Here is a 26,215-nt window from a genome sequence, read left to right as displayed (position 1 = left end):
GGTGTAATGTATACTCTCATCAACCATTTATATTGCAATAACCTCATTCTTGTGTTAATAGTTTGTTTTTGGGCTTTTAAACATGCCCTGTTCCATTCTTCCTCTGTTATTGCCTCCCCAAGTTCAGATTTCGTTCAGATTTTGAAATGTCTTTATTAATTCCTGTCTTGTTCTTCCGTCCTGCAGCTGACTGCTGATTACAAAAAATCTTCTATGAGAACCTGGAATAGAAGAGGGAGCAGCAGAGACTAGTGGTAAGGACCACTTCTTTCTACCTCAACTTTTCTTAGCCTTTATGTCCCACATTTTCATAATTTCTTTCCCATCTCACCATTGAGTACAGTGGTATGAAAAAGTGTCTGAACCTGTTGGAATCTCTCGCATTTCTGCATAAAATCACCATCAAATGTGATCTGATCTTTTTCAAAAGCACACAGATGTAAAAACAGTGTCTGCTTTCAATAAAACCACCCATATATTTTTAGTAGGGTTGTTCCGATCATGTTTTTTTGCTCCCGATCGTTTTAGTTTGAGTATCTGCCGATCCCGATATTTCCCGATCCGATTGCTTTTTTTTGCTCCCGATTCAATTCCGATCATTCCCGATCATTTTTCCCGATCATATACATTTTGGCAATGCATTAAGAAAAAAATGAATAAAACTCGGACGAATATATACATTCAACATACAGTACATAATTACTGTATTTGTTTATTATGACAATAAATCCTCAAGATGGCATTTACATTGTTAACATTCTTTCTGTGAGAGGGATCCACGGATAGAAAGACTTGTGACTTTGTATATTGTGACTAAATATTGCCATCTAGTGTATTTGTTGAGCTTTCAGTAAATGATACTGTAGCCATGGCCAAATGCATGATGGGAAGTGGAACCGTGACTGTGCGTAGTGCTACCAATTGATATATCTTCTCTGCGTTGGGAAATAACATCAGGTGTTAAGTAAAAAATCAGTTGCAACCTTGCTGCCCCACATTGCTTCCCATGATATTACTAATCATAGGGAAAGGGATTGTAAGGCTTTAGGCAATTAAAAAAAGGCTCCAAAGGCTGCCAAAATTCACTCTGCTCATTATACGCTGCCTTTTATCTCTCTATATAGGTAAAATGGCGCCATTACGGATTGAGCGCGACAATGCGTGAGTGGGTCGTGCAGTGCATGCAATAATTGCGTTAAATATTTTAACGCGATACATTTTTTAAAAAATTAATTACCGCCGTTATCAGGATAAATTTGATAACCCTACCTTACGCCTAAACTAAAGACTCCGGATGAGTGTAACATATTATGTCTGCAACGTTAAATACAATTAGAAAACGATTTAATTAAAAATATATATATATATTAAAAAAAAGGCATGGCCGATATTTTTTTGCCGATTCCGATACTTTGAAAATGACGTGATCAGACCCGATCGATCCTGATCGATCGGGACATCTCAAATTTTTAGGTTTTCATATTTTAATGAGGATAGCATGCAAACAATGACAGAAGGGGGAAAATTAAGTAAGTGAACGCTCATCTCCCCAGGGCCACACTCGTCTGCGTGGCAATCGCGTGTTTGATGGGATTCGCGCATAGCTGGATGTGATCGGGCGCGCTCGGGTGGGGGGCCTCGGGGCCAGGATTGCCGATGGGGCAGCGCAGGGTGGGTTGCCAACGGGCTCAAACTCACAAGGGATTCACACAATTACTGTGTTCTTGATCATAGGGCTAATTTGTGTACACTCCACCCTCCCAATCACCTTCTTCCTCTTGTAGACTCCCCCTGACCCTCTTTTTCCCTGGTTAACAGGCCCCCACATGGTGTCAACCGGAAATACATCTATCTGGCGATATCACCAACATTCATTCATTCATTCATTTTCCATGCCACTTTTCCTCACAAGGGTATTCACAAAATATTAAATGTGATGGTTCACTTACTTCTTTTTCCCCCTTCTGTCATTGTTTGCATACAATCATCATTAAAATATTTAGTTAAAGCCGACAGTTTTTTCATCTGTGTGATTTTGACAAAGATCTGATCACATTTGATGGTGATTTTATGCAGAATTTTGAGAAATTCCAAAAGGTTCAGATACTTTTTCATACCACTGTATTTACTCACCATGAAATTTAACCGATCCAATCACTTGTGGTTTATCGGTGACAAATACAAACTGGGAGAGAGGTTGAAATCTGCGCTTTCAAATAATGCGCTGTATGTCAAATTATTTTTTATGGCACTTTAAAGACGCCACGTGATAGAACAGGTCGGCGTGATCATAGGACTTCCGATTGCAAGCATGTGTGTGGTCATGTGGCTGTATTGTTACATCTAATGTTTATCATGAAGTCATGTGATTATTTTTGCAAAACAAAACTGTAATGTAGGCCAAAGTCCTAGAGTAAGAGGAGCGTTTCTTTTTCACAAATCTACTCAACCAAAACTAAAAAGTATGGTGTTGTAAAACTAGAAGTACATTTTTATCAAAAGTTTCTCAAGTAAATGTAACGAGTTACGCCCCACCCCTGACAAGAACCGATAGGAGGCATTTTAAGTCATCTCAATTGAAGAAAGACTATTTGGGACAGTATTTTTCTAGATTTCAAATTGATTGGACTTTGGACAACCATGGCTGAAAGGAACCAAGGCGGTTTTTTGATTAAAGTTTGTTCTGACCCACTTTGTGACTGTCAATCAATTTCCAGACAAAGCCAGCATTCACACTGGTGCAGAAATACATTAACAGCTCGTGCTTGTAGATATGTCACACAAACAGAGGGTATGCCATCCTGCAGGGATGTGAGCAACACTTGTGAGTCAACCAGCCAGAGAGAGGCTGACGGCTTGATCGAGCACCCACAGTGGATTGTGGGTAAAAGTACCAATAATGGCTCATTATGGCCAAAGGCGGTCAAGCCAAGTTGTGATGAATGAGCATTGTAGTGTCCATTAGTGAACAAGCATACATGTGAATGTGACTATTGTTGCAAAATTTATGGTTAAAAAAATTCTTGTATCCATCAGATTACATCCTGTAACTACGGAAGCTGCTCAAAAAAAAGTGCAGTATCACATTTTGACATGATAGTTATCACGTTTTCAAATCTTATTAACATGTAAAAAAGTGATAATTATCATGTCAAAATGTGATAATTTCATGTGTAACGTGATAAATACCGTAATTTTCGGAGTATGAGCAGCTACTTTTTTCTATTATACTCCAATACGGCCTTTTTGTGGATTTATTTGGGTTAATAGGTAACACTTTATTTGACAGCGGCATCATAAAACTGTCATAACTGGGACATGACACTATCATGGGCATTAATGAATGCGTATGACTAATGTCATTTAGTATCCTGCAGCAAATTATGTCACTAACTCCATTTATGTCCAGCTCGGATCTTTAACATCTATTCAAAAGTGAGATAATTTCCCAGATGACACAAAATGACATATGTCCTCAGTATTCATTAATGCTTATGGCAGTGTCATATCATAATTATGATGGTCTTATGACAGTTTAATGGCATCATTGTTTAATAAAGTGTTACAGAATACCAGAGCTAGCGATTAATGAAACAATTGGAAAAGTATCTGAAGAAATAATTAGTAAAGAACATGAATTTTGATTATTTACATCTTTAGCGCTGCAATGCATGCTGGGAGGCATGTTGGATGAAAACAGTTTTGATGTCAGCTGGCAGCAGAGGTTGACTGTCTCCCCCAATGGTACAGCGATGGCAAAATGAAGCTTCTTGAAGCAATGAAGCTTTGCTGCAATTTTAGTTTAATGGTGGTTCATTTAGTCTTATGACAGTCGTATGATGCCGCTGCCAAATAAAGTGTTACCACTTAATATCTTTTAGTGTAAATATTCCATAATACAGTGAGGACAGCTACGGCTTATAGTCCTGTCCGATTTATCTATGAAAAAGTGCCGTTTTCACTTCAAATGGTGGGTGGAGGATTATAGTCAGGTGCGCCTTATAGTCTGAAAAATACAGTATGTAAAAATGTGATAGCTATCATGTAAAACCATTCACATATTTCACTTTGAAAATTTAAAAACGAAACTGTCTGCAGGATGGCTAATGATTGGAAAAGTTTGATTGTTTTATTTTATTCTTGGTTTGAGACATGGCGAGGAGAGTTCAGTTATTTAAAACCGTGGATGGTGTTAGAATAACTATGCGTCCACTCAGACAAAACTTAAATGAACACATTTCACATTTTTACATGACAGTTTTCATCTTTACATTTATCATGTTTTTTATTTTCATGATAGTTATCACGTTTTTACATAATTACCAGCTTTTCTCATTATAATTATCACATTTTCACATGACAGTTTTGACATTTTTACATAATCATCACGCTTTTACATGATAATCATCAGACTTTTACGTGATAGTTTTCTGTTTTTTTACATGATACTGGACTTTTGGAGGGGGGGGGGGGATTGGCAGGAAAGCGCTTCCGCACATAATGGCAAAAATACACAATAGTGAAATTGAATGTGAAATCAAGTGATTCATTATCTACCAGCAGAACAGCCCATTTCTGTCTTTGTTTGTTTGTTTGTTTGCCCCCCCCCCACACACACACACAACTATTCACTAAGAAAGTGACTCCAATATCAACATTATAAGGATTGCAAGACAGTACAGTACTTTCATCCACATGAATGTTAATTCAATGGCTATCACTGACAGTGATGGCACCCAACTGATTTGAGCTTGCTGGACAGCAATTATTTAAATATTTACAGTTATATACTGTACAGTATTGCATTTATTTTATATTTCCAGGGGAAATATGTTGCAACAATCCTTGTAATGCTCGGAAAATATCCAATATGTTAAAGTGCAGTATGTTAAATTAAACATGAATCAGGAAGTAATTTAATTCTCACACTATTGATTAGACAACAATAAACATTTGGCAGCTGGAGGAAATTTTTGCCTGTTCCTTGTTGCTTGCTTCGCTGCACTACGTCCTTAGTTAATGAAAGAGGAACAGCTCGTCATTAAATTGCACCTGTCAAAGTGCCTAAAAAGCACTTTTCACACGTGTAAAAAAAAAAAAGAAAAAAGTCTTTTCCGTCTCCATGACAACTCCCAATGTAAATGTGTGTGCGCGTTGCAATGAATGTGGCAGTAGGTTCTTGTTGCCAAATGTTGTTTGCACTCTTTTTGTCCAGCGCTCATTCGACCCTCTCAGTCAATGGCAGCCAGTGAGTTAACTTTTTGGGCCAAAAACTAGTCCAGCCCTCATGAGATGTCATTGCCATAAATGTGGCCAGGGAACCAAAATTAGTTTGACTAAATGAGTTCTTATACAGTGGTGTGAAAAGGTATCTGAACCTTTTGGAATTTCTCACATTTCTGCATAAAATCACCATCGAATGTGAGTTGATCTTTGTCAAAATCACACAGATGAAAAAACTATCTGCTTTAACTAAAAACACCGAAACATTTGAAGGCATCCATATTTTAATTAGGATAGTAAAATGAAAGAAGGGGAAAAAATAAGTAAGTGAACCATCACATTTAATATTTTGTGTGTCCCCCTTTGGCAGCAATACCTTCAACCAGATGCTTCCTGTAGCTGCAGGTCAGTCTGGCACATCGATCAGGACTAGTCTTGGCCCAATCTTCTCTACAAAACTGCTGTAGTTCGGTCAGATTCCTGGGATGTCTGGCACGAATCACTGTCTTTAGGCCATGCTACAGCATCTCAATGGGGTTCAAATCTGGGCTTTTACATGGTCACTCCAGAACGTGTATTTTGTTCTTCTGAAACTATACTGAAGTTGATTTACTTCTGTCTTTTGAATCATTCTCTTGTTGCAGCATACATCCTCTTTTTAGCTTCAACTGTCTGACAGACGGCCTTGGATTTTCCTGCAAAACTTTTAAATTCATTCTTCCATCAATGATTGCAAGTTGTCCAGGCCCTGAGGTAGCAAAACAGCCCCAAATCATGATGCTCCCTCAACCATGCTTCACGGTGGGGATGAGATGATGATGTTGGTAAGCTGCTGCATTTTTCCTCCACACATGACGTTGTGTGTTACTTCGACCCTCGAGGACCTTGACGAGGGTGAAACCACACTGCTCCTGCTGAATCTGAGATTCGACTTCCCAACGGACTCTCCTCTCCAGCACCCCTGAATAGACTTTACAGGGGAGGCTGAGGAGTGTGATCCCTCTATAATTGGAACACACCCTCCGGTCCCCCTTCTTAAAAAGGGGGACTACAACCCCTGTCTGCCAATCCAGAGGCACTGTCCCCGATGTCCACGCGATGTTATAGAGGCTTGTCAGCCACGAAAGCCCAACAACATCCAGAGCCTTTAGGAACTCCGGGCAGATCTCATTGACCCCCGGGGCCTTGCCACCGAGGAGCTTTCCAACCACCTCAGTGACTTCAACCCCAGAGATTGGAGAGCCCACCTCGGAGTCCCCAGACTCTGATTCCTCAATGGAAGGCGTGTCGGTGGAATTGAAGAGGTCTTCGAAGTATTCTCCCCACCGAATCACGACGTCCCGAGTCGAGGTCAGCAGTACCCCATCTTCACTATACACAGTTTTAATGGTGCACTGCTTTCCTCTCCTCAGATGCCGGATGGTGGACCAAAATTTCCTCGAAGCTGTTCGGAAGTCGTTTTCCATGGCCTCGCCAAACTCTTCCCATGTCCGAGTTTTTGCCTTGGTGACCGCCGAAGCTGCAGTCCGCTTTGCCAGCCGGTACCTGTCAACTGCCTCCGGAGTCTCACAGGCCAAAAAGGCCCAGTAGGCCTCATTCTTCAGCTTGACAGGGTCCCTTACCGCTGGTGTCCACCAGCAGGTTCGGGGATTGCCGCCACAACAGGTACCAACCACCTTACGGCCACAGCTCCGATCGGCCGCCTCAACAATGGAGGTGCGGAACATGGCCTACTCGGACATAATGCCCCCCACTTTCCCCAGGACAAGGGAGAAGTTCTGCCGGAGGTGGGTGTTGAAGCTCTTTCTGACAGGGGATTCTGCCAGACGTTCCCTGCAGACCCTCACAATACGTTTGGGCCTGCCAGGTCTGGCCAGCATCCTCCCACGCCATCGGAGACAACACACCAACAAGTGGTGATAAGTTGACAGCTCCGCCCCTCTCTTCACCCTAGTGTCCAAAACATGTGGCCACAAGTCCGATGACACAAGTAGGGTGTCCTGGTGCCAAGTGCACATGTGGACACCCCTATGTTTGAAAATTGTGTTCGTTATGGACAAACCATGACGAGCACAGAAGTCCAATAACAGAACACCACTTGGGTTCTGATCGGGGGGGGGGGGCGTTCCTCCCAATCACGCCCCTCCAGGTCTCACTGTCAATGCCCACGTGAGCGTTGAAGTCCCCCAGGAGAACGAGGGAGTCCCCAGAGGGGGCGCTCTCCAGCACACCCTCCATGGACTTCAAAAAGGGTGGGTACTCTGAGCTGCTGTTAGGTGCATAAGCACAAACAACAGTCAGGACCCGTCCTCCCCACCTGAAGGCGGAGTGAGGCTACCCTCTCGTCTACTGGGGTAAACCCCAATGTACAGGCACCAAGCCGGGGGGCAATGAGTATGCCCACAGCTACTCGGCGTCTCTCACCATGGGCAACTCCAGAGTGGAAGAGGGTCCAACCCCTCTCGAGAGGATTGGTACCAGAACCCAAACTGTGTGTTGAGGAGAGTCCGACTATATCTAGTCGAAACTTCTCTGCCTCACACACCAGCTCGGGCTCCTTCCCTGCCAGAGAGATGACATTCTACGTCCCAAGGGTATTGCTTCTGACCACCAAGGCCCCCGCCTTTGGCTGCTACCCAACTCCCTACACACCCGACCCCCTTTGGCCCCTCCACAGTTGGTGAGCCCATGGGAAGGGGGAACCACGTTTCCTTTTCAGGCTGTGCCCGGCCGAGCCCCATGGGAACAGGCCTGGCCACCAGACGCTTGCCTTCGAGCCCCACCTCCAGGTCTGGCTCCAGAGGGGTGCCCCGGTAACCCGCGTCCGGGCAAGGGAAAACTGACTCCATTTGTGTTTATCATCATAAGGGGTCTTTGGAGTCATGCTGTCTTGTCCCTCATGTAGGACCTGTTTGCCATGGGTGACCCTACCAGGAGCATAAAGCCCCAGACAACATAGCTCCTAGGATCATTGGGAAACGCAAACCCCTCCACCACGATTAGGTGATGACTAACGGAGGGGGAAATGAAGTTCATGTTTCCATTTTGAGACCTCAAGTGGTTACACCGGCTCTAGGCTGCAGATATAAAAACAAGCCTTTTTCCCCAGAGAGGACAGAAGAGATGAAGCTCAGCTGTGAGCATGTTCAGGTCTGACCCACGTGCAGCAACCCAGAAGAGAAAATGAAAACAACAACTCTGAGAGCACATTTATTTGTGTGTGTGTGAGATACCATCTGCTGTAGTATTTTCCATCTCTCTGATGTATCTCTTTGATATTTAATCAACACGTTTCTGCTTTTTAAACCATTCGGGAATCACGCGCTAATTACGGGGTAATTATCACGTGCACTTAGGAGGATTGGTCGCCAAGAGATACCATCATAAATGAAGGAATGGAATCGGCAAACTGTGACAGGGATTTCAATGAATTGATTAGCTGAAAAGTTGTAGTGGCTGATTTAGAGCTTTGACATCAACACTTATGCTTTATAGACATGGGTTGAAGGAGCCAGGTTCCGGGACCTGGGAGTCCAGTTCCGCCACGATATTGTCAACAAATCAGAGCATAGCATAACCCTCTAATGGCCCCACCTACTTTAACACGCAGCATCTACCGAGTCAGGAAAATCTATGGTTTGAATGTGTCTGCAGGAGTCTCAACAGCGTTTAAACCAATGGAACCGAATAAAGATAAATTCACTTAAATGACTTAGATGAAGAAGGTCTGTAAGGAAATAAATAACACTATTGAGAAAAAAAAAATCAAAATGCTCTCTGGTATTGTTCAGGGGGCCGGACCAAATGTGGAGGCGGGCCGTAGTTTGGGGACCCCTGCTTTATACAAACTGAAGCACAGCTTTATGCTTCATGACACATACATATACAGTGTGTCACAAAAGTGAGTACACCCCTCGCATTTCTGCTGATATTTAAGTATATCTTTTCATGGGACAACACTGACAGAATGACACTTTGACACAATGAAAAGTAGTCTGTGTGCAGCTTACAGTATATAATAGAGTTACACTGGCTATATTTTGAGTTATTTTGAGGAGAAAATAAATCAAGCTGCACACAGACTACTTTTCATTGTGTCAGTGTTGTCCCATGAAAATATATACTTAAATATCTGCAGAATTGCGAGGGGTGTACTCACTTTTGTGATGTACTGTAGTATTCAACATTTGTCAAATGTAACAGTTAGGATGCAGTGAGTGTGAAGAATTTGTCCTTCAGGTTGTTTTGAGAGTCCATCAGAGGGTTTCATTAGGTATTAGCCCATTTTAAGACAATCTTCCTTGCGGATACATGTAATTGAAGTCCTCTCAAAAACATTGGCGCTTTCTGCCAGCTAAAGGACAATTTCACACACGTCGGTGTGTTTGTGTTCAGCTTTGAAGGGGTGGGGGTAGGAAGAGCAGAGAGACTCAAAGTGCACGGCGGTGCCTCTCTTCACTGGCTTGTTGAGATGAATGTTCTCACAACTCTTAGCTTTTAAGAGGAAGAGGATTTCACAACTTTAGTCTCCCTCAAGGGTGTCGTGCTGTGACTACAAATACGCAAACTCACAAAGTGCAATAAATGAACGACAACTAAATCAGTAGTTGGAATGTCAGAAACACCTTTCTGTATCAATGCACCAATCAAATGTTAATGTCGAGCACAGTGGCTGCAGATTAAAACGATAAAAATATAACTGTCATATTACCTATATCGCTTTTTGGTTGCGTCAATTATAATCACTTTAACATTGAGAGTTTTCCGATAATTAATCTTTAAGCAGTAACCAATGTTGTCCAACCCAAAAATTGTGATACCACACAGGATGCTTTAATTATGATAAAAGTAACAACTTCAAGGTTTTCTAAAAAATAAAAAATAAAATTTTTAAATAAAAATTCTGTGAAAAATAAGACTTCAATTGCTTTCAATATCCCATATAAATAAATTGAAATTAGCCACAATGTCCGTAATTAAATATTAAGGAATAATTCACAATTAATTCATATTTACATTAGTTACCCCAAACAGCCACTAGGGGGCGACCAAAGCATTACTAATACAGACAGACAATCATAGGATATGCCAATGAGATGACATGCACTTTGCAGGGCTTTTGCACACATTTTTAATGATAATGATGTGTTTTTTTATTTTTCTTAGTGACTATTTCTTTCTGGTTATGCAGTGGTTAAATGTATTGCGTTTATATTTCAGTATTTTTCATTTATTGTTCATTTTCTTTGTGCACCTCAAGTGATTAGTGTCCTTCCCTCAGTTAACAAATCCCAAGCATCTGAGTTTGGCGATATCTAAAGGTCAATCTAAGCACAACTGCTGTGCTAATCTCTGACCAGCCCATGTAAAAAGGTTGCAGGCTTATACATTAATTTACAACCCAGATTATGCGCCGGCGGTAAACTGGTATCAGTGCTTATTTAATGCTTTTGTCAGCCAATATTATCAGACAACTCTATTAAAATTCGTTTTAATTGACTCCAAAGCCAATTTGACCCACAAAATAGACTCAACGAGTCATGCTTGAAAACGGGTAGCAAGACTCACGTTTTAGGGTAATTTTCACAATTTCCGAAGACTGATTTTATCTGACAGCTTCTGAATTCGAACCATGAATATTAATCAGGTGGATAAAGCTAAATTGTAAACAGTGTTGTTCTTCGCAGCCCTTTTAATATTCATCATAATTTTTTGGATGAAAATACTCATTAGTCATATTTTAGTCATTTCAAATTTTGATCGTCTTTCATTGATGAAAACTTAAAAAAATCATAATTGTCCCAGTTTTTTAAATTGCTTTCGGTGAAATTTAATTTATTGTTTCTAATGTGTTTATACTTTCATATTAAATAGATCTGAGGCTCTTTAATTGAATCCAAATTGAATCGTGGCAGACTTTATATATCGTCAAATGTCACTGTCGTTGCACTGCTAATGCCACAACATTGTCACATGGATCTCACTTAAGGCCGAGTTATACTTCCGCGTCAGACCTACGCCATCAAGGAAGAATCGAGTTACGACCCTACGCCGTAGCCTGACGCGCACCTCTCGATTTTTCTAACCTTCGCGTCGCATAGACGCGTAGACGTAGCGAAAACGGACTGTGATTGGTCCGCTCAGACTGTTGTTTCCGGGCGAAAACACCGCCATTGTAGAATAGAATCAAACATTATTTTCTACACGCAAAAATGCACCAAGCCGACGGGAGTATCATCGAAGAGCAAGTCTCGTCAAGAAATTATTACTGTGACTGCCAAATAGGCAAGGTCGGCGATCGAAAAAATAAATAAATGGAAGAACCACCGAGACGTGGGTGGTCGGAATCGAGTGGCCACACGAAGCGGTGACCCAGTCGGCCAAAAACTGCCAACTTTTTATCACTTTATGTCGTATTTTTGGTTGGTGCACTTCATCATTTACTGTGTACATATGTTTCAAGTATATGAAGAATAAAGCACAGATTTGGTGTCAAAAGAGTTGTTTTGATCTTTAATTTTCAATAACAGACAGTTCACACACACAATACATCATCACTGATTGAGAGTGCCTCGGTGCTTTTTATGATAACCTTAAAATCAAGCCTCCCAACGCAGTTTGGGAAGTTCCCTAGACGCCAGAAATCTGCTATGGCTTCCCACTGGCTGGTTGTAGGACACGGCAAACAAATCAGGCTGGAGGGCTTTGCAGACCTTGAACGCAGTGCTCGACGCCAGTTTGAAGCTAGCCGCCACAGCTAGCTCTCTCCACCCGAGTCTCTGTGCGGCATCAAAAGTCGGCCAGACCGCCTCGAAACCGTCTTCTGCGTCGCCTGCCCGTCAACATTTGTATGTTCAATATTTATTCAGTGTTGATGAGCAGAATATTTACTTTCAAGAGTTCCATCTTGCATTGTTTATTTTTTCTCCGACTAGCGGAAGTAAACGAGCATGCCCCAAAACCGTACAAACATAACGCCACATCCCTCTAGTGGCTTGGCGGTGAATTACAGAGCAACGCGTTCCCTCACCGCAGAACTATCGAATGTCGAATGACGCCGTAGTCGCTACGCCGTCACCGCAACGCGGGAGTATAACTCAGGCTTTAGTAATATGTTCTCAAACAACGGTCTCGATCTGGGTACTGCATAATCTGAGTACTGCATATGCTAAATCAGGTGAAACAACTCAAGAGGCTGGATCGGACCACCTAGTGGGCCGCTTTAGGCCTCAGGCCGTATGTTTGACACCTGTGCTTTAAAGACTTAATTTTCCTTAAGATTGTGTCCAATTGCAACAACATTTGAAACATGTATACAAAACAGAATGGTGACTCAACATTGTTTAATTGAAGATTATATTTTTTTACCACTAGCAGTAACATGGCAGCAAAGTTTAATGCCTCGACATAAAACCTGAATGTCTCATAACTCAATTTACAAGGTCACAACACGACCCAACTTCTTTTGTGTCCTGTCCCCAAATGTGGACAGTGGTGACAGCACATTTACAATGCAAAACCTGTCCATTTACAGTGGGTTATTAAAACCGTTGAGATTTTTCATGCGCCTAATATTAAAAATGCAGAAAAGTGATATATATACGATTGTTAAAGGATAGCGAGCCCATATTGTAGTAGCCAGTCGACTGCATGAATTATGTATAGGAACATATGGATGTGGGAGTGAAGGTCCTGTTGTAGAAGTATGTGGACAATCTGTCAGGGCGACAGAGTGCCAGTGACACAGGTGGCCTGCGGGCCACCGAGCTTGTGATTGTAAAGGCGCTATGGAACAGACTTGTGAGAATCATTAAGGCATGAGATGGAGCTGCGAATGTCCTCTTGGAATTACTGTTATTGTTATTTTGATGAATACATTTCCTCTTTGGGGGCCACAATATACATGAAACCCAGCAAACTATAGGACGCACTTAGTAAAAATGTGACAATATATCGAAAAGGTGATATATTGCGATACTTTGTAGCCCAAAAAAATTATCGATATGCTCCCACCAAAAATCGATATATCATTTTAAAAAGGTGTCACTGTTTAAAAAAAAAAAAAATCTTTACATTAGAATAGGGCGCGGTCGGGTGGGGGTCCCGGTGTCGGGATTGGCGATGGGGCGGCGTAGGGTCGGTCGCCAACGGGCTTACACTCACAAGGGATTCACACGATTACTAGGTTCTAGATCACAGATGATTTGTGTACACTATACCCCTTTCAATCACTTAGCTTATAGACTCCCCCACCCCGGTCCCCCTCTTTCCCTGGTAAACAGGCCCCCCACATGGTGTCAACCGGAAATACATCTAGCTGACGATAGCACCAACATGTTAGTAGTTAGTGGAGACGTTCAATGTACAGTGGTACCTCTACATACGAAGTTAATTCGCTCCAAGCCCTTGTTTGTAAGTCAAAACGGTCGTATGTCGAGCAGGATTTTCCCATAAGAATACATTATAATTCCATTAATTCGTTCCACAGCCCACAAATCTACACTAAATCTTTAATAAATACTGCTGGTACTATTACAACTGGCAATTAAACATAGCAAAACAAATAACTTTTAAATAAAAATCGGAATAATATATTATTAATGATAATAATGAATAATTATTCCTATAAATAATGTAACGAATCGGTTACAAATGGTGAGTCAAATTTTACGTCGGATGTCGAAAAGATCGTGTGTCGAAGCGATCGTATGTCGAGGTACCACTGTATTTCTTGTTGTTGTTTGTGTTTTTTTTCTTTCTTCTGTTTTGTTTCTTTCCTGCTGTTCCCCCATAACCCCTTCCTGTTTGCTTTAAAAAAAAAATTTTTTTTTTTAAAAGAAGAGTGTCTACGTTAGCTCACCGGCTGCCATTGACGGCGCCAGACATCTAGTTCATTTCCCACACATTGAGGACATAAAGTAAATTTAAAAATAGAATTTAGGAGCCTATACCCTTGAATTTACAATAAACAGCAATTGATAATACACAAGAAAATAAGTTGACATAATAATGAGTATTTGTCCAACTTTAGTGAAAATCCAGCTTCCTTTATAGTGGGAGACAAATAGCACCCTATTAAAAGATTAACTTGACAAATAAAACTTTACAGAACACAAAGGAAGAAGCCGTTACTGTTTAATTTCAGATCGATTCGGATTGCGAGAGGTGATGAAAATGTCAGACATGCAAAATATACAACACATTTGTACTGTTAATGTTGCAGGATACGAAAATCTTGTTCTATTTTCCTGTATTCCTGAGTAAAAATACACATTAATCTATGAATGAATTAACTATGTGTTTATGATCCAAATTAGAATTGATCGTCCTCGGTCTGCATCAACATTCTGATTTAGTCATCTACTCACAACACATTTACTGTCCATACTGTCATTTATGTTATTGCATTTTAAAGACCTAGTGTGTGTTTATGGATGCGTGTGTAGGTGTGTGTATATTAAAGGAGTTGGGCCCTCAGCTCTGTCTCCTGTGGTTGATGAATGGAGGTTTGCTTTCTTAACGAATTCTCGAAAACAACAATCTCTCACCATGGATCGATTGCCCCTGAAGAACTCTGCCCCTGTCGGCATGGCAACAGACTAGGCCTGTACTCTTTCACCACCTTCATAGTTTTATCATTCAAATCAGGCTTAGATGCTTTCTTTCTTTGTTTGTCCTTTTCTTTTAGCTTAATGGTGAGTCTTTTTTTCCTGTGCTGAGGTGGAGTTTGATGTTCTGCTCCTGGTTACTTGATTTGTGATGCATATTTATTGGACAAGGTTTGATTTTGACAGTCAAAAAGTACTTTTCCTATTGTGGATTGCAAATGCAGTGCTAGCATTGGATGACATTTGATTAAAAAAAAGGGGGGAGGGGTTGTTGAATTGAATTGTAAAAATGTAGTGAGTACAAATTGGAAGAAAGTCTCAATCACCCCTAAAAAAACACAAGAAGTCAACAAATTTTGGTCTGAAACAGCCATTTTTGCATTGTAGTAACAATTTATGGCGTTCCTGCCAAGCATAAACTAATTCATAGGACAGACAGCACGTAAATAGCATTCTGCTCATTTCTGTGGGTGTAACTTGGCTGACACGTTCAACAATGACCTGCTATAAACAAGAAACTAGCTAATGATTTTTTTGTTGTTGTTTTTGAAAAGTCCGCTTCTAAAGTCAGTTTCACTTTTTTCGTCATGAAATTCACCATGTATATAAAGTGGGACAAATAAGTATTTAGTCAACCACCAATTGTGCAAGTTTTCCTACTTGAAAAGATTAGAGAGGCCTGTAATTCTCAACATGGGTAAACTTCAACCATTAGAGACAGAATGTGGGGAAAAAAACAGAAAATCACATTGTTTGATTTTTAAAGAAAGTATTTCCAAATTAGAGTGGAAAATAAGTATTTGGTCACCTACAAACAAGCAAGATTTCTGGCTGTCAAAGCGGTCTAACTACTTCTAACAAGGTCTAACGAGGCTCCACTCGTTACCTGTATTAATGGCACCTGTTTTAACTCATTATCGGTATAAAAGACATCTGTCCACTAACTCAGTCAGTCACAATCCAAACTCCACTATGGCCAAGACCAAAGAGTTGTCGAAGGACACCAGAGACAAAATTGTAGACCTGTACCAGGCTGAGAAGACTGAACCTGCAATAGGTAAAACACTTGGTGTGGTGAACAGAAATCAACTGTGAGAGCAATTATTAGAAAATGGAAGACATACAAGACCACTGATAATCTCCCTCGATCTGGGGCTCCATGCAAGATCTCCCCCCGTGACGTCAAAATGATAACAAGAACGGTAAGCAAAAATCCCAGAACTACACGGGGGGACCAAGTGAATGACCTACAGAGAGCTGGGACCACAGTAACAAAGGCTATACTATCAGTAACACAATGCGCCGCCAGGGACTCAAATCCTGCACTGCCAGACGTGTTCCCCTGCTGAAGAAAGTACACGTACAGGCCCGTCTGCGGTTCGCTAGAGAGCATTTGGATGATCCAGAAGAGGACTGAGAGAATGTGTTATGGTCAGATGAAACCAAAATAAAACTTTTTGTTAGAGACACAGGTTCTCGTGTTTGGAGGAGAAAGAATACTGAATTGCATCCGAAGACCCCATAGAAAATCTGTGGCGGGAGTTGAAAGTCCGTGTTGCCCAACGACAGTCCCAAAATATCACTGCTCTAGAGGAGATCTACATGGAGGAATGGGCCAAAATACCAGCAACAGTGTGTGAAAAGTTTATGAAGAGATACAGAAAACGTTTTGCCTCCGTTATTGCCAACAAAGGGTACATAACAAAGTATTGAGATGAACTTTTGGTATTGACCAAATACGTATTTTCCACCATGATTTGAAAATAAATTCTTTTAATATCAAACAATGTGATTTTCTGTTTTTTTTTTTTCCCACATTTGGTCTCTCATGGTTGAGGTTTACCCATGTTGACAATTACAGGCCTCTCTAATATTTTCAAGTGGGAGATATTACACAATTAGTGGTTGACTAAATACTTATTTGCACCACTGTATATCGAAATGGTGATGATTTTGTATCCCAAAAGGTAATTAGTATGCTCCTGCTAAGAATCGATGTATCGTTTTTAAAAGGTGTCACTGATTGGGGGAAAAATGAACCAACGGGAACTAAACTTCCAAACTCTACAACAAGAATAGTGTCTGGGTTAGCTCATTGGCATCCATTGACGGTGCTAGAGCATTCAGTCTTTTGTGGTCATTTACAGGTCACTTCCTGTTCAATTTAGGGAATTTACAGGTCACTTCATGTGGATTTTGGGTTACTTCCTATTTGTTTGGGGACATTTCCAGGTCATTTCCTGTTCAGTAACACAAAATCAACAGGAAGTGATCCATAAATGCTCCAAAATCAACAGGAAATTACCTTGAAATGCTCCAAAATCAACAAGAAGTGGCCAAAAATCAATATACGGTACTGTATATTGTAAAATGATTTCCTGACCCATGAATCGATAATTGTTGTATCGCCATATCGTGAGATAATCGTTATCGTGAGCCCTGTATGACAAATCGTATGGTGAGCTACCCAGAGGTTCCCACTCTCAGTTCAGTATAATCCTCTCTGCGCTTGCTGCTTATGAGTAATGAGTCTCTTTTATTGGAACAAATACAGGAGTTGCTTCTTTAAATTATTTTGCTATTCATTAAAATGATGAATGAAACTCGCATGCTTAGCCCACTTAATGGTTGACAATAAACTCTTCATGATTTAAAAGCAGCTTTCACGAAAACTCATTTTATTCATTATTGGGTTTTTTGTTTTGTTTTGTTTTTTTTTGCACTCCCACTGTTATTAATTTACCCAAACACGGTGAAAAGACTTCAAGTCAGCATTCTGTTATACTAACGTAATGTGATGACACCATGACAGATTTTATTATAGACATCCAATTAGGATTATTCATTTATTTCTTATTGACAGCTTCCTTGTTTTTGTTTCTGTCTCAAAGGTGAAGCGTCTTTTCCCGCAACCATCCCTCGTGTGCCCTTCAGGTTGCACTGCCATGTCTCGCCTTGCCTCACCAGCCTCCCTCCTCTTCCTTGTTCTCCTGTCCTGGGCGCCACCCTGTCAATCGGAGTCTGATCGCGACGGGGTGGTCTCGTCCTCCGTGCTGCCATCCTCCCTGCCTTCCGCCAGATCGTATGGAAACAACACAGTGCCGCCCAACGGCAACTGCGACGCTGTTACGGTTTGCAAACCAGGCATCCTGTTGCCCGTCTGGGAGCCCAACCGGCCTGGCATCGGGGAACAGATCTCCCGAGCGCTGGTCTACTTTGTGTCACTCATGTACATGTTCCTGGGCGTGTCCATCATCGCCGACCGTTTCATGGCATCCATTGAAGTTATTACGTCACAGGTGAGATCAATTTAATTTGATCAATTTTTAAAACTGATTGTGTGTTGGCATGGAATGGCAGCAAAGTTTGATGACATACAGTTATGTAAAAAAAATTAGGACACCCCATTAAATTTTCAGTTCTTTATTAAGAAATGTTCACATATCAATGTCCGATCTTGTTTTTTTTTTTTTTTTTATCTCTGGAAAAGAAAGTGATTTAAATTGCAGGTAAACAACAAAAATGAACATTGTTTTACTCATTAAACTAAATATATCGAAAAAAATGCATATTCTAACTGAGGAAAAAGTTAGGACACCCTACCACCTAATAGCTAGTGTTATCCCCTTTGGCTGAAATAGCTTCAGTGAGACGCTTTTTGTAGCCATCTACCAGTCTTTGACATCAGTCTGAGGAAAATTTGCCCCACTCCTCAACGCAAAATACTCTCCAGGACTCTCAATTTCTTCTTTCAGCCAGTCCTTGGTGGATTTACTGGTATGTTATGGGTCATTGTCATGTTGCAGGGTCCAGTGTCGCTTCAGCTTTAATTTTTACACAGATGATCTCACATGTTCCTCAAGTACTGTCTGATAAACGATAGAATTCATGTTGGATTCTATGATGGTGAGCTGGCCAGTCCTGCTGCAGCAAAGCATCCCCAAACCATGACACTTCCATCTCCATGCTTCACAGTTGGTATGGGGTTCTTTTCTTGGAATGCTGTATTAGGTTTACGCCAAACATGTCCTCTGTTCTGGTGTCCAAATAATTACATTTTAGATTCATCTGTCCAAAGAACATTATTCCAAAAGTCCTGGTCTTTGGCTACATTCACTCTGGCAAACTTCAGTCTGGCCTTCATGTTCTTCTTATAGAGCAAAGGTTTCTTTCTTGCACACCTCCCATGAAGGTTAACCTTGTGAAGTCTCTCTTGATTGTAGAGGCATGCGCTTTCACATCAACAGTAGCAAGAGCCTGCTGTAGGTCCTGTGATGACATTTTAGGGTCTTTGCAGCCTGCTCTCGGGGTGAACTTGCTTGAACAGCCAGATCTGAGCATGTTGGCAGTTGTTTTGAATGTCCTCCACTTGTAGACTATTTTCTTGACAATGGAATGGCTGATTTTATATTCTCTTGAGATCTTTTGAAAACACTTACCAGACTCATAAGCATCTCCAATCTTCTTTCTGAAGGCCTCAGACAGCTCCTTTGATCTCACCATGGTGTTTTCTCTCACTTCAACAGTCAGGGCACACAAAACTAAATGTGAGGTTCAAAACACTGGGTAATGATGTTCTAATCATGTGCACCTGATGTGATACCCGTGTGTGATTTTAGACATTTTAAGTGGGATTGATTGCGGGGGTGTCCTAATTTATTCCTCAACAGAAATAGCATTTATTTAAAATTATATAAAACAAAAAGTTATTTTTTTAAAAATCTTTTTTTTTCAGTTTTTGTTTAGTTCTACTATTTGAATCTCTCAAGATTGTTAAAATTGATATTAAAGATCCATATGACCAAATATGTTAGATAAAACAAAGGATTTCATAGGGTGTCCTTTATTCACATGACTATGATTACGACTAGATTTGGGACAAAATATTGTTTGACAATATACCGTGAAACGAAACGACGCGATAAGCATCATGTTTCCAAAAAATGCACCGCGTTATATGCACTAGATATGCATAGTAGGGGTGGGAACTAGGGGGCGGAGATTGAGGGGGGCTAGGGGGCAGTCCCCCAGTGGCCGAAAAATGTCATTGCATGTCATTGACTTTTAGAATTTTTGACATAAGGCTTAATCTTCAAGTATGCGGGGATTTAATTAGTCAGTGAAGTTGATTTCATCAAATTCCTTGCAGTTTGTTAGTTTCAGGGCTAAGCTAGCATGAGTGAGTAGTGCATGCTTAGCATACCAATCCTACAAATTATTTCATAATGGGTCAAAAACTCAAAATTATTTTTTCGAACAGGTTATGTGACTCGCACCTTACGGACAGTCCTTTGCTTTGCAAAAACTACACCTGAGGAGGCAAGATGGATATTTAGATGGATATTTGCTGACACTGCATTTCAGGGTCATCAACTTGTTTTGCCCCCCTTTGCCCCAGAGGTCATACTCCACCTATGGTGGGAACCTCTCGGTAGCTCACGATATGATAATAATAATAATATAATAATACATTTTATTTATAGAGCGCTTTTACCGGTGCTCAAAGGCGCTTTACAGTTGAGGGGAAAAAATAAATAAAGCTCACACAACGTGAGCAGTACAGACCAATAGAGGAAAGAATTACACATTAAAAGCTAGTTTAAAAAGGTGAGTTTTTAACAATTTTTTGAATGTGGGAAGATCAGAACAGGTGCGGATGGTTTTAGGGAGTGCGTTCCAAAGTGAGGGGGCAGCAATGGAGAAGGCTCTGTCCCCCCAAGTACGGTGTGTTATTTGTGGGGGCAGTGCGAGAATGTTTCCATTAGATGAGCGGAGGTGACGGGAGGGGGTGTGGGGACAGAGAAGGTCGATACACGATACAAAGCTCACGATAATGATGATCTCGCAATATGGCGATACAACGAAAATCAATACTGTACATTTGTGACCACAAACATACAATTGTGTGCGATTCATAGTAACAGCACCTTAAAAAATAACCTTGGGAGATGAGCCACATACTTCTGGGATTCATTATGAACACCTACTTAAGTTGCCGGTGGTGATGGTTTGCAAACATAATTCATTATTAATTAGAGTGGAGCCTTTTTAGTCCGGGCAGAAGGACTACGGTAAAATGAGGGACCAAACAGAAACCTATTAGATTAATTGGACATGTTTATTTTAAGGTATACAATAAATGCGGGCAGAGTACTTGACATACATGCCGCAATTCTATTGCACTAATGTACACATGTAGATTCAATCTTTATTTTCTCCTTCAGTAATTGTGGTTTTCACTTACATGATCCTGTTCAATGCCACACCTTATGTGTGCATGTACATGTGTTTGGCCAATAGGAGAAGGAAGTGACCATCACCATGCCAAATGGAGAAACATCAGTCGCGACGGTTCGAATCTGGAATGAAACAGTGTCTAATCTGACGCTCATGGCTCTTGGTTCCAGCGCCCCGGAGATACTGCTGTCGGTCATAGAGGTACAGTCACAGAAATAGGACCACCACGATTAATCAGCCGATCAGATATTAAATTTTGATAATTGATTAATCATTAAAAGAATTTGTTTAACTCAAATCTCTGAAACTCTTAGCAGTAAATATTTCAAGCAGATTTATTATCTTTGTGATTATTCAAAAATTAAGCATTTACAAACTTTTGTTTTTGCTTTGGAAAACAACTACACACATAGTATTCATAGTCCTAATTCCGCATAAATAATTTTTGCTTCCAATCCACACTTACAGCTAAAATGTAATAACAGAAGATAACCTGATTTACAGTGATCCCTAGCTACTCCGCGCTTCAAACTTCGCGCCCTCAGTGCATCGCTGTTTTTTTTTTTTTCCAATTAAAAAAAAAAAAAAAAAAAAAGTATATATACAGATGAGCTGTCCCGAGCCAATCGCGTAGTCGCACTTTCCCTCCTTCCCTCTCCCTGTTCTTTGATGGTCAGGCAGTGAGTGCACTGGAGTTGATTTTTAAAGTTAACGATAATTGACATGTTTAATGTTTGATCTTGCCATTGAAGCAAACTTCAAAGCGCCGCATGCGTCAATCATCATTTAACTTGTTGAACATTTGCTGTGGCAACTCAATGTGTGTAAATGTACAGCTTGAGCGGATTTGAGCGGACTCACTCAATGAAGCATTTAATAAAGCCAAGCATTTTTCTGCTTTATTCTTATTTAAAAATAATTCGGTGGGACAGTAACATGTTTAAAACTTATCATGTTTATTATATTTGCAGTGCTTAAAAAATATTTATTAAAAAAAATATATATATATATATAATATATATATATATATACATAAAAGTTTTTTTTATTATACTTTGGGGAAAGAAAAGTGAAAAAACATCTTTTACATATATATATATATATATATATATATATATATATACATTTCCAATGCTAAATCTGAATAAATACATTGAACACACAATTTTTAAAAAATGGGGGAGGGGCCCGACTTCGTGACCCAACTTCGTGGTTTTTCACTTATCATGGCGGGCTCTGGTCCCCATTAACCGCGAAAAACAAGGGATCACTGTTAATAGAATAGAATAGAATAGAATAGAATAGAATAGAATAGAATAGAATAGAATAGAATAGAATAGAATAGAATAGAATAGAATAGAAAGCTAATATAATATTTAATATTTAGCTAATTAAGAAAGTTAATATAAGACAACACGGGTTAAGGTGTACACAGGTCTGGAATAAAGTGAATAAGTGACTAGCAGCAAGTGGTGATGTACTGCTAACATACAAGTACGCAAACGACAATTTACAGTCCTCAGACTAGGAGGAGATGGCCGGCTTGATATGATAGTGTAAATGACAGTTTGTACGTACAGTGGGGCAAATAAGTATTTAGTCAACCACCAATTGTGCAAGTTCTCCTACTTGAAAATATTAGAGAGGCCTGTAATTGTCAACATGGGTAAACCTCAACCATGAGAGACAGAATGTGGGGGGAAAAAAATCACATTGTTTGATTTTTAAATAATTTATTTCCAAATTAGAGTGGAAAATAAGTATTTGGTTACCTACAAACAAGCAAGATTTCTGGCTGTCAAAGAGGTCTAACTTTTCCTAACGATGTCTAACGAGGCTCCACTCGTTACCTGTATTAATGGCACCTGTTTTAACTCATTATCGGTATAAAAGACACCTGTCCACAACCTCAGTCAGTCACACTCCAAACTCCACTATGGCCAAGACCAAAGAGCTGTCGAAGGACACCAGAGACAAAATGGTAGACCTGCACCAGGCTGGGAAGACTGAATCTGCAATAGGTAAAACGCTGGGTGTAAAGAAATCAACTGTGGGAGCAATTATTAGAAAACGGAAGACATACAAGACCACTGATAATCTCCCATGATCTGGGGCTCCACGCAAGATCTCACCCCGTGGGGTCAAAATGATAACAAGAACGGTGAGCAAAAATCCCAGAACCACACGGGGGGGACCAAGTGAATGACCTACAGAGAGCTGGGACCACAGTAACAAAGGCTACTATCAGTAACACAATGCGCCGCCAGGGACTCAAATCCTGCTCTGCCAGATGTGTCCCCCTGCTGAAGCCAGTACACGTCCAGGCCCGTCTGCGGTTCGCTAGAGAGCATTTGGATGATCCAGAAGAGGACTGGGAGAATGTGTTATGGTCAGATGAAACCAAAATAGAACTTTTTGGTAGAAACACAGGTTCTCGTGTTTGGAGGAGAAAGAATACTGAATTGCATCCGAAGAACACCATACCCACTGTGAAGCATGGGGGTGGAAACAGGGACCAGGACTACTGATCTGTGTAAAGGAAAGAATGAATGGGGCCATGTATCAAGAGATTTTGAGTGAAAAGCTCCTTCCATCAGCAAGGGCACTGAAGATGAGACGTGGCTGGGTCTTTCAGCATGACAATGATCCCAAACACACAGCCAGGGCAACAGAGGAGTGGCTTCGTAAGGAGCATTTCAAGGTCCTGGAGTGGCCTAGCCAGTCTCCAGATCTCAACCCCATAGGAAATCTGTGGAGGGAGTTGAAAGTCCGTGTTGCCCAACGACAGCCCCAAAACATCACTGCTCTAGAGGAGGTCTGCATGGAAGATTGGGCCAAAATACCAGCAACAGTGTGTGAAAAGCTTGTGAAGTGTTACAGAAAACGTTTGGCCTCCGTTAAAACAAAGTATTGAGATGAACTTTTGGTATTGACCAAATACTTATTTTCCACCATGATTTGCAAATAAATTCTTTACAAATCAAACAATGTGATTTTCTGGTTTTTTTTCCACATTCTGTCTCTCATGGTTGAGGTTCATCCATGTTGACAATTACAGGCCTCGCTAATATTTTCAAGTGGGAGAACTTGCACAGTTAGTGGTTGACTAAATACTTATTTGCCCCACTGTATATATTGATGTAACAGTGCAAAAATGTAACTGTGCAAATATTGCATATAGAGTACTCAGATTGAGACAGATGTCTGAGAACATATTACTTTAGTGGAATGCATGTGACAATGTTGTGGCATTAGCAGTGCAATGACAGTGACGTTTCAGTGAAAACTTGAGTTGAGTATGGGGACAGGTTTTGGGTTTAGGGTTAGGGTCTGTTTGTTTCGGTTGTTATGGTAGTTATATATTTGAGCAAACTAGTCGACTGATCACCAAGTAATCTGTGATTAGTCGACCATCAAAATAATGGCTTGTGACAAACACAGTCTTTTGCTCTCACACACACACACGCACCCTACACACGCATACATGTATTCTATGCAAATTCAAACAGGGAAAACTCTTAGTGCAAAGCTTTTTTTTGTTTCATTTTGCCATATGATAAAAATGATTATTGAATGTAATTGATAGTTGTTGTTTTTTAATCTGTTTTATTTAATTCAATCACTGTCATCGATGTCAATAGATATTTATTTATATAATCATTATTTGCTCCCATCACCTCCCTGTTTAAATGGATTATCATCGTCAATGGCAGCCAATGAATTGATTACATTTCAGTCTATTATTTTTTACTCATAATTCTTCTCTAATGTCAGGAGTTGAATGGACAGCTCGAAATGTTTTTTTGTTTTGTTTTGTTTCTACGTCTACTTTACTACTGAGCCTGAGTACTCTCACTAGCTTTGCTCAATTGCCATAATCGTCCATTTATGTGGCTGTTTCTGCAGGTATGCGGTCATGAATTCAATGCGGGCGAGTTGGGACCAGGAACCATCGTGGGCAGCGCCGCCTTTAACATGTTTGTCATCATTGGCATCTGCGTGTGGGTTATCCCCCAAGGCCAGGTGCGCAAAATCAAACACCTGCGGGTCTTCTTCATCACCGCCTTCTGGAGCATCTTCGCTTACATCTGGCTCTACCTCATCCTCTCGGTCATGTCACCCGGCGAGGTGGAGGTTAGTTGGGCTCGGGGGCCCTTGATTCAATATCCATGTACTATGGTACAATCTGTACCTGTAAAACAATGCAGCACACGGATAAAATGACAGTGTTAAGAGTTTTGGTTTGTGCTCCTTGTGTGTCAGCCAATCTGCTGCCTATTGTATCACTTTACTAGTCGTCATTGTCTAAATTAGGCTGCATTCAGACTTCAGGAATATCTGATTCCAATCGGATTCCTCCTCAAATCTGATTTTTAGGGCTGAGTGTTCACACTATTTTTAAATTGACAAGTGTCCAAATCAGATCCGACTGGGCCATTTTATTGACATGCCTGACAGGTTATTGTGGCAACAAAGGCGTCCTCCAGCATAGAGTGACATCACGGACACTCAAATCCCATCTGAGCTGTCCGGACTCTTGTCCATATCTGAGATTAAATTACGTTCTGTATGTGGTTTTAATCTGTCTCTGAAAAATCTGATTTATGTGCTATGGGACTGTTCAGACTACAAAAGAGCCTTCCAGTTTAAATCCGGATGGGCTAAAAATCAGATTTTGGTTGCCAGTCTGAACACGGCATAAGATCCCTATGTTCAATCAATCCTTGTTGCGTCATTGTCTATGTCAGACTCGTGTTCCTGTGCTTCATCCTAGCAAAGTTCCTGTTTCTTACTGAGTTGATTTTGATTACCACAACTTTTGTTTGCCTCCTAAGCTTTTGTTTGTAATTTGTTTTTTAACCTTTTCTTAAAGTACCACTTGCCTCCCTGTTTCCTCGAATTTGGATCCATCCATACCTTGTTTCTCGCCAGATCCCTGACAGACTGTGGTGGTGGTAACGTTTTTCCAATGATGTATGTAAAATTATGCACTGCTGTTTAATGCAGAACATACAGTATAAGAGTACTTAAAATAGTACTCTCAAGCCGTGTTCTCCTTGACTTTACAGCTGCCTTTGACACCATTTCTCACACTATCCTTCTCAACCGACTTTCCTCCATTGGTATCACTCACACAACCCTAACTT

The 26,215-nt window shown here is 40.7% G+C and overlaps 1 protein-coding gene across 4 annotated transcripts in view; it reads left to right on the top strand.

The window, feature by feature from the left end:
* slc8a2b (solute carrier family 8 member 2b) overlaps positions 1 to 26,215 on the top strand; it is a 166,147-nt gene that overhangs the window by 102,211 nt on the left and 37,721 nt on the right. For all 4 annotated transcript variants that reach the window (XM_057838246.1, XM_057838250.1, XM_057838247.1 and 1 more), the window contains 4 exons: positions 187 to 254; positions 17,723 to 18,130; positions 21,132 to 21,269; positions 24,975 to 25,202. In XM_057838246.1, coding sequence (XP_057694229.1) covers positions 17,777 to 18,130; positions 21,132 to 21,269; positions 24,975 to 25,202 — 720 coding nt within the window. In that variant the 5' untranslated portion in view covers positions 187 to 254; positions 17,723 to 17,776. The remainder of the gene's footprint in view (positions 1 to 186; positions 255 to 17,722; positions 18,131 to 21,131; positions 21,270 to 24,974; positions 25,203 to 26,215) is intronic.

This window comes from Corythoichthys intestinalis, chromosome 6, assembly GCF_030265065.1.
Source record: "Corythoichthys intestinalis isolate RoL2023-P3 chromosome 6, ASM3026506v1, whole genome shotgun sequence".
Taxonomy (NCBI): Eukaryota; Metazoa; Chordata; class Actinopteri; order Syngnathiformes; family Syngnathidae; genus Corythoichthys; species Corythoichthys intestinalis.
This window is presented reverse-complemented; position numbering and strand designations above follow the sequence as displayed.